We start from the raw sequence: 9,754 nt of genomic DNA on the forward strand, positions 1-9,754 counted from the left end.
TGTATTCACTGTGTGTAACCTTTCAAATCAAATTCTATTAAGTTAGAAACCAGATCTCCAGACCCAGAAGCCTGTACTCTGAAAACATCCTTTGTCTTCCAGGAAAGGGAATAGATCTTCCTAAATGCTAGGAAGAAGTCCTCTCTACAGGACTCCGACAAATTGCCTGATGCCAGAGGGTGTCACTTCAGAGGTAACACTAAAACCACAGCTGAATGGTAGCGAATACTTAATTTTATGCTCAAAAGCAAGATTGGGAAGCATTCCCTTGTGAGCTTCCTGACCCTGCTCCACCTCTCTCCTGTTTTCCCACTGTTTCTCATTCTCCTTCTTGTCTAACTATCCTGACCCCTTTACAGAAACAGTCTTTGTCTTTGAAAGGCAAAAAGGTTTCTACATGGTGCACAACTTCAGCCTCGGGTAGTGTTCACAGACACTGTCAGTATATTTCCCATACTTGGGTTAGCGTGCTCTCAGTGAGATTTCCGAATCCAGAATCCAGGTAAGTGTTCTTCTCTCATTCAGAGGGTTTGTTAGAGACTCATTCACATACAAATGGAAAACAGCATATGAACAGTAAAATTTAGCTTTCATGTTTTTTTTTTTCTTTTGGTTCTTCTTGGTCTTAAAAAGGAAATCGGAGATCTTTTATTTAAAACAAATGCACATATGCACAATAGCTAGCTCTGATTTTTATCTCAAACACTGAAGAGTCTATCTCAGCTATGCTGAGAACAGTCATTAAGTCTGTAAAATCCCTTCTGAGACAGTGCAGTTTGCTGCCTCGTTTGTTTTGTGAATGTAAACACTGACGTCATGTGATGATGTCAGCACATTTCCTTACAAAAGCAGAAAGGGTGGGATATGGCACAAGGTGCAAAGTCTCACAACACAGGGAAAATATACAAATTACAGTGAAATACAGGAAGCACGCCGTTCTGTCTTGTGTTCTTTTTTAGCAGTTATATTGCTGTAAAGAAAATAAAATTTACATTAGCTTATTACCAGTGTCAACACAAAGTGCACAGTCCTATTCAAAGCAAACATGACATAGAATGATTTTTTTTTTTTCATCAAAACTAGGCCAGCCACACCATTAGGAATCAGACAGGGCTCACAAAATGTTTCCTAAACGAACCAGATCCACTTGCTTCCCCAGAAATATTTACAGAAAGTGTTCATGGAAACTTCAGGATACTGACACAGAATTGGCTTGTAGTGTGTTTGTGTTGGGTCGCAACTCTAGGGGAGTAACTTAAAATAATGCCCTGGGAATTTCCCACTGGTGTGGGGTAACCCTAGTTAACCTTTTAAATCAAATGCTCTCCTGAATTAAATCCCCTGTCCTGAGAGAGCACCCTTTGTCTTGCAAACAAAGGTCATAGATCTGTCTAAATGTTAAGAAGCAGCACTTTCTACAGTGGCTCTGACCACAGCTCTCTCATGCTTGCCTCCACCTCAGGAAGTTATCTCTCCTCAGGAAACACAAAACCAACTTTGTCCACCCACTCCTTATGCCTGTGCCCCCAATGCTCCAGCACCAAAGGCCGGTAGCAGCTGAGTTTCTTCTCTGCTTTGTCTGAGTTTCAAGGGAGAGCATAGGTTTGCATTTCGGAATCAATTTCAAAGGTACATTCTGTTCTCCTTCCCCTCAGTTGCCTTAAAAAAACCAATGTCATACTAAAGTTTTCCCACTAGGCTGTTTTCCTGGAAATTTGGCAGAATCCCAAAGAAATGCTTAATCTTGTGGATTTGCCCGATAGATAAAGCTAGAAATAAATTGTAACTTCCTCTCAAAATGAATAAAAATTTCCCATATATTTATAGCAAAGGGTTTCCCAGGAGCCCTGACTTTTAGTTTCTATTAGGTTTTAGTTGTTTGCTAGTTTGTGTGTGGTTTTGTTTTGTTTTTTAATTTTGGGGGGGAGAGGAGTTGTTTTGTTTTGCTTTTGCTTCGCCTTATTTCCAAGGAAAGTCAAAAGACATTGAATTAGGAGATAAATGGAATGAAATAGAAAATATAAGTGAAGTAAGTTTACTTCATCTTGTTTGAAATAATAAGACCTAAAACAGCAACTTCCCAAAGTGGGCCAGATTTTAACTTCCCATCTGTTCAATAATAAATGATTTAGGGAGACATAGAAGAAATAATTTCAATAAAACAGAAAACAATAACTTTCTCTGTTACAAACAAGTGGCTATTTCATTCCTAGGTCATACCCACAGGAAATGAGAGTTTCCTGGTTTTCTTTCACATAGAGTCTCTCTCCCAAGGACATTCAAAGGCTAATAATTGCACCCCATGCTTACTGAGTAAGGATAAGGCATTTTTGTTATTCCTTATTAGGAAAGAATTACAGGGAACCACACAGGACAGGAAATGCAGCACCAAGGTTAAGAGGAAGGGCTTGGGCATAAAATAACTGAAAAATTGAAGTCTGTTATACCTTCTGAGTAAGTGATCTTAAGCATCTTATTCAATGCTTGAGTCAGGCATGTGAATGGGAGTGAGGTTAGTGCTACATCTTATGGAATCAGTGTTGGGTAATACTATTCATATGGACGTAGTAACATGAAGGCATGAAGGCAAGCATCTTGACACTCATACCTGTAACTAGAGCTGGGTGGGTGAAACATACAGGGGACTTGACTTGAAAGAGGTACTGTGTCTATAGGCAAGTGTTTCTGTGCCCACAGAGCGATCAACAAGCCAAGACGACTCAGTCTGTGAGACTCAGTACTGCCGCCGAAATTGAGTGCAAGAAACGCCTCCCCACAAAGACGAAGTGAGAGTAGGCTCTGGTTGGTTGCCTGTGCCTGGTTTTGCCTTTACGTAGAAGAATGGAGCCTTGTTGCCACTACAGAGCTGGACCTCAACGGACTCCCACAAGTTCTCACCTGTTGGCGAGAGCAGCAATAGCCACATAAGCCTCCGAGCATTCCGTTTATTACTTGAATGAGGCACAAGATGAATTCAACTGCGGCGAAAGCCAAGAGGATAGAAAACAGAGTCACGTGCCACTCCACAATATGCTTGGGCTCATAGCACTTGGACCACATGGAGGAATTCAGAAGGTACCTGTGGATAGAAGAGGAGCTTCAGACACGTGGCCAACAGTTAAAGAGGATATCTCACAACTTACTTTTATTGTTCAGAGGTTTTCATTCAGAAACATGGAAATTAATTAACACAATATTATGTGCTAGATACGCCAACAAATGGAAGGGTTTAGCCCAAAGATGATCCCAATGATAAACATAAAATTAAAACACAAAATTTGACACTAATCTAGGATTCCGTGGTTAAAAATTTATCACATGAGAGATTTTTATATTCTTTAAAAGACAAATGACTTCTTGTGAGAAAGAAAAGCAAGAGTATATTAGCATCATGGTGAAAACCAGATCATGTATCATATGGCTGTGAACTAAAAGTAAATGTGGAAAAATGAAAACTATTCAGGCTGGGGTAGTAAACTTACAAAGCATATTTCTATTCTGTTACCCAGGTTTATCATTGCTTAATCTTTGTCTATGGGCAAGAGATTGAGTAAGTTCTTTATTTGGAAAATATATTTTATATTATATTTTAAACTTTGGGATATTAATTATCGTTTCATTAAGATATTAAACACTTTCCTCTTTTGAAAAGTATCCAAATTTGTTGACATAATTTTTTTTTAATTTTTAAGCAAAAAGTTAATTCCCAATCGAAAGTAGAAGGATTTGAGTTCAGCCTCTTCACTTTCACGACGTCATGCCCTGTAGCAGTCAAGAACACCTTTTATTCAGTTATTAGACCAAGATGGCCGATCTGCTGTGTGAGTGAAAAACTGAACTAGAGCTGCACCATAAGGAACATTCTGTCTGAAAGAACATGGACTCCAGCAGAAGAATGTGGATTGAGAACATTGATGCCAAGCATGCTGATTAGGGAAACAAAGTGAAAGGCTACCAACAAAACAAACCCCTTCCCGAGAGAAGACCTGTTTATACCCACCCCACAAGGCTCAGTTCCATGCAGGCAGGGGCAGGGCCTATTCTTCCTACACCCAGCTATCAGCACAGAATCTGGAACATGGTATATGTTTAAAAGCCATAGAATGATAAATAGCAACCTGAACTTTGTTTAAAAAATCACCAGGCCATACTAAGGTCATATGTGACTTTATATGTATACAAAGTGAGAAATTTCTTCATGTGTTTGTGCAGATAGATAGATAGATAGATAGATAGATAGATAGATAGATAGATAGATAGAGGCATGCCTTGGATCTCTTTCCTAGAATGTCAGCCACTGCTACTCCAAAAAAGTATTTGGATTCCTGATAAAATAGGATTCAATCATGTGGGAATATCAAGGAGTGACTTAACCCAACAACAAGGCCTGGTACAATTTCTTATCACGTCTTCCTGTCCCAGCTTGAAACCAAATATCTAACGCTGGAACAGTACACTGAGCCAATAAGAGATCCAACTTGTTGATTTAAGACAAAACTTCACCACCACCACTCCACCCCTTAAAAAAAATCAAAACAAAACAAAATATGGCATTCTGTTCCTGTGTTTCGCTTGTCAGTAAAACAAAGGCTGTTATTCAGGTCACACAGAGTCAAAATTTTCTTTGGCTCTATTTAACTACTTAAAATTTAATCGGTGGCTTGGAACTATTAGTTACTCTATGTATTGAGATCCCTAAACAGATTCAAATAAAGAATGATCTAGAAGAAGAAAGGCTTGTTTTGAGAAGCATAAATGAGTAGTGAGACAGATGTACAAATAGCTCTTAAGATCTGTTTAGTAATAGACATAAGCCTGCGTGTACCTGGGATCATTTTCTATGAGCACGTTATGTTCTGAGCAAAGATGACAGTTGGAGACATTAAGACCCCAGCTCCAGTAAATACTGGGTTTTCTTCAGAGGCTACCATTCTTTCATGTTTATCCTAAACTAACTCTGGCAGTGTCACAATGTGTCAGCCATCACATGAGCTTTTCACACACATCACCTCATTAATGTTCATGACAACTGTCATTCTCTAGATGAAGTCACTGAGAGACAGGAAAATTAGTTCGTGTCTTCCTGTTCTTAGAGAGTGAGTGAGGAGCTGAGATCAGACCCAAGTCTAATTCAAGTACTTTATCTCATGAAGAAAATATTAATATCTATGTCTCTCCACATCATTGTTACAAAATTTATGAGGAATAATATCACTGATAAAATAAAGTATAATCTATAGTCGTTTTTTATTTTTGTTTTCATTTCTGTGTCTTAAAAAAAATAAGCCTTTCAAAATTCAAACTTAAAAAGCTGAATCCTGTCTAGGGAGGTAGTCAGGTGTTAAGAGTGTGTGCAGCTCCAACACAGGACACTAATTCAGATTCTGGCACCCACATTAGGCAACTCATGACCACCCTTTACTCCAGCCCCAGGATATCTGACACTTATATATGCACACACACACACACACACACACACACACATCACACACACACACATCACACACACACACACACACACACACACACACACAATATCTTTTCTTTTAAAGAAGGCAAGTCAGGAAAGAACAATCTATACTCATCCCTCTCCAGCTTCCCTGATTCTGCTCTTCTGTCATAACGGATGAAAAACAGAAAATCCAGCGTAGGACAATGGGCCTCTCTTAGCGACACTGAAGCTGGAGTAGTGGGGAAGGCCTTTGCTCTGTCTCTTGGTAAATCAAGGGTGTGTGTGTTATACATGTTTCAGAATATGCAGGCGTAGGGTGGGAGCGTTGTTTGTTCTAGGTTTTGAATACATAAAAATACTATGATACTGTCCTAGGGCCTAGTAAAATGTGCTGCATTTGACCTGAGTGTCATTGGGTTTACAGCACACACTATCTGAGCACAAACTCCATGAGGCAGACAGCCTGGATTCAAAGATTCACTAGTACCTTCTAGCAACGAGACCTTGGACAAATCACTTCATCCTTGCCTGCCTCTTTTTATCATTTGTAAAAGAGAAGGAATTATGGGAGCATCTCCATAGGGTCGTTGTAAGAATGAAATCAGTGAATATATTCAATAGTAGTAAGAATTTCCCCAGGTTAATGACTGCTCATCTATCCTTATATACTGCATGATTTGGAGTAAGGAAATATTGGGTGGGTGGATAGATAGATAACTTAATTTTAAGTATTATGGCTAAGAATGTGTTCCTAGACAAAGAACAGTTACATACTGTCCCTCAGTGCTGGCAAAGGTGTAGTTCCATACTCCGTTGGCATCACTGCACTTTGGTCCTTCTGCCAAACCCAGCGATGCCACAATGACACAGTAAGCAGATCCCACGATTCCAATCAGAGCCGCCAGTATAGAAGAAAGCATCTATGGAAAAGGAAAGAGCAAGAAGTGAGCCCCCAACCTGTGTCAGGAACAAAGCACATTCACCAGGATGCAGCACCGGGAGGCTTACCGAACATCTCTTGCCGTAGTTTTCGTAGCCGCAGCAACCACAGCAGTCCTCTTCATCCATCCCAATGAACACAAACGCTGGCAGGAGCATCTGTTCAGAAGGCAAACAGAATCAAGTCATGGCCTTTCCTGATTTCCTATGGGTGGGGTCAGGCGTTTCTGTAAAATATATCTATGTCTTCTGACTAGGTCAATCAAATACCATGAATGATATAAAGGCAAAAGAAGAGTTCAAAGTATTACATTTGCTTGTTTCCATGTACAGTGAGTGAGCACACAGAATGTGAAATAATAACCTGTAAGCATGAACATTTATCAGCACTGTTAAATGTAAAAATCTGCCTTTAAATATGATTCCCCCCGTCCCCATCAAACATAGAAGATCAAATCTTGAATACAATGGCTAAAACATTTTGAGTACTTAGAAAAGATAAGCATTTTTCTTAGAAAAAAAAATCTGTTTTCTTTGACGATACAAAGACTCCAGTTCAACTCAGCAATGATGCTCTTCATGTAAGAATGAGCTACCTCAAGTTTAAGGCCAAAAGCTGCAAAACAGAGTAGATCCTAACTACATGTTAAACAGTGACTACAATCATTTATATAATTGTATTTGCACTGATTATGGGAGCATGAACGATAGTGATGCTTAAGTTCAAAGCACATTTGCCAAGCCAGTGCCGCAAGGAGTCCATTAGGTTTCAACGTCTTAATCTTAGTTGGCAAAGAAAATAGTGTTCTCTGAAACAGTAACAATTCCATAAAATGTCTCTTTGCAGTTCTTAAGTCTAGCATTTTAAGTGGGCAAAGTCAAATGTGCCTACATTCCATTTGTGTCGAGATGGAAACTAATACTTCACCTCCCATTGTGTCAAGTAAATTCCTCCCAGCTTCAACTAAAAACAATCTGTAAGGGGGAGGGAGAATAAACCAGCACATTCCATCCTTAGGCTGAGATGTTAGCCTGCTTCTAACTCCAACCTCGGGAGACCACTTACAGTTCGTAGGAAATACCAGTTCACTCCCTAAATGTTTTCCCATGTCATAGATGCCTGAAAGTAAGCAACAGGGAGTAATTTAGAACCCAAACTGTTGTCTCAGAGCCAGCCAACTCTCTCCAGCTCCAAATGAGGAGTGAGCGCTGCTCCAGCAATCAGGAACTCGATAGTCTCCCAAGTACCCTTGAAAAGTGATCATTTTTCAAGTTGTAAAGTAAACGCTTCTGAGAAAAGAGACTTCTCTCTAAAGTAAAAGATTTTCCTAAAGCAACATCTAATGAGGTCAGCAAAAAGTTTAACACAACCTTGGAATATTCTGCTTTCAAAGAGAGAGCACAGCAACAATGACAAAATCCAGTTTTTACACAGATGGGCATTATAGAAAAATTTCGCGTGAGAAGAATGCACTCTGCCATTCGAGAGGAGAGGAAGTTTTAGTGATAATAGTTCCGAGAGACTCACCAGCAGGCCTCCGCCTACAATGCCCGCAAAATACCACACGAAACGGCTGAGGTGGTCCTCGGTAGCATACTTTGTCTCCCCATTAGGAAAGTAGAGCAAAGCATTAGCTACGATGCAGAAGACAGCAGCCCACACCAGAGAGTATCCGATGTATCTTGCACACTTTACATAGCACATAGTGGCACCAGGAGTCCTGCAGGCTTTCCTCTGTTCCCTCTCTTCAGCTCAGCGGTGCCACAGATCAGATGATAGCGTGCCCCTTTGTGGAGAAAGCCGATGCTCACGGCCCATTCCGGCTAACACTTAAATAGTGCCAGTGCTTAGTGCCAGTAAATGGGGTTCTACGCTTTCATTGGTCCAAACTTCAGTCTCCGGTTGGGGTGGAGGGAAGTGAAGGAGTGCCCCGCCCTTCAAATGAAATCCTTGGGACAACGAAACCAGTAGTAGGATGTGAGAAATATCCTCAGTCACCTGCAAGAGAGAAAATGACTAATCCACTATGCCGCTTGCTCACAGGATAAAGACGAAGGGGAAGTCTGGCACAGTCTTCCAGTAACTGCTTAGAGACAGACACTTCGAGCCTTGGAAAGAGCTGTGATCTTTCTCTTGCAGCCTTTTGGACCGTTTCCAGACTGAGGCTGGGTTTACTTCTACATTGACACCAATTTAATGTGCGACCTGGGGCAAGTTTCCTAAGCTCTGAGCTCATTTCCGTGTCTGATCGAGGCAACGTGTCTAAGCTGTCACCCACAGATTTAAGGAGGCTGCTGGGAAAATTACAGAGTGGCTTCTTTTCCTCTGCCTGCGGCTAGCTAGGCAGGACAGATCCCATAGCTGGTTTCCCTGGGTCAGCGCGGCTGAGGGCATCTGCCTCCGAGCGAGATGGTATCCAGCAACACAACAGCTCAAACATTCCTGACTAATGCTGTGGCGCAAAGCAGTGCCAGAAAAAGGTGAAGGAGGCCCACAGCACGGCTTAGGGTGGAAGATGGAAGAAGAGGGGACTCATTTGCCCTTCCCTGGTAGGTCAGATAAGGAAGCTGAGAAAAACTGATGAACCTAGAGACTCCAGCTTAGATCAGTGGTATCTCAAAGCTATAGAAAAGGATACAATCTAGCCACTAAACACCGTGGAGACTAACAATAAGTCATGAGGTCACAATCCCAACTGGACTGAAGAAATAAATGAATGTAAATGCCCGAAACCCGGAACCATCTGGGTGTGTGCAGAGTTAGTCCCCATAAAAGTCTCACTCCGTCTCCAGGACACTTCTAACAACAGGGTGTGTGGTCTCTCTGCTGGATCGTGAGTCCTGTCTAGATAGCATCCCATAGCTGATAAGGCTGAAAAGGCAATATAGGCAAATGACTGAATTCTTCTAAAACATGGCAAAGCACTTAGAAACTGATTTTCCTAAAAAGTCATCCACTGCTTGCTTTGCCTACAAGGTTCGTGGAAGCAGACCGGAGTCTGCCATCTTCACCTCTGTCTTGCACCCTCTGTCTTGCATTCCTATCCTTTCCTTTGGGTCCCCTACTTACCTGCAATGCTGATAGGTAAATCACTCATGGTGGGTCTCTCTAGAAACTGCCGGTACCCAGCCTATTTCATTCTCCTTCAAGGGGACAAGCACAAGGGGAAAGAGCGGGCATCTTACAATCAACCTTCTAGGCCTCTAAAAGGTCTCTAGTCTAGGTCTCATGGTCTCTAGTCTAGGTCTCATGGTCTCTAGTCTGGTCATCATGGATTGCAAGAAGAGCAAAACCTGATAGAACAGACCACCCTCCAGAGGAGGGAATTTATTCACAATAGGAGGCTATACCCTGGAGCCCTA

The 9,754-nt window shown here is 41.3% G+C and overlaps 1 protein-coding gene across 1 annotated transcript; it reads right to left on the reverse strand.

The window, feature by feature from the left end:
* Window positions 1-596: 596 nt before the first annotated feature.
* Tm4sf1 (transmembrane 4 L six family member 1) lies at window positions 597-8,477 on the reverse strand. The gene is made up of 5 exons (XM_029537568.1): window positions 7,920-8,477; window positions 6,461-6,550; window positions 6,227-6,372; window positions 2,899-3,079; window positions 597-970 (listed from the first exon to the last, which is right to left on the reverse strand). Exons 1-5 carry the CDS (start codon window positions 8,094-8,096, stop codon window positions 956-958), a joined length of 609 nt encoding a protein of 202 aa, XP_029393428.1. The 5' UTR covers window positions 8,097-8,477; the 3' UTR covers window positions 597-955.
* Between the last annotated feature and the right edge of the window lie 1,277 nt (window positions 8,478-9,754).

The sequence above is a fragment of the Mus pahari genome, chromosome 4 (genome assembly GCF_900095145.1).
Source record: "Mus pahari chromosome 4, PAHARI_EIJ_v1.1, whole genome shotgun sequence".
Taxonomy (NCBI): domain Eukaryota; kingdom Metazoa; phylum Chordata; class Mammalia; order Rodentia; family Muridae; genus Mus; species Mus pahari.

Bases quoted from the DNA above. Each gene is read 5' to 3' on its own strand.
- Tm4sf1 (XM_029537568.1), bottom strand. From the start codon at position 8,096: ATGTGCTATGTAAAGTGTGCAAGATACATCGGATACTCTCTGGTGTGG. The intron at 6,551-7,919 runs GTGAGTCTCTCG...CCTTCTGAACAG, and splicing joins TTGTAGGCGGAGGCCTGCTG to ATGCTCCTGCCAGCGTTTGT. The intron at 3,080-6,226 runs GTATGTAACTGT...TTCTATCCACAG, and splicing joins TTTGCCAGCACTGAGGGACA to GTACCTTCTGAATTCCTCCA.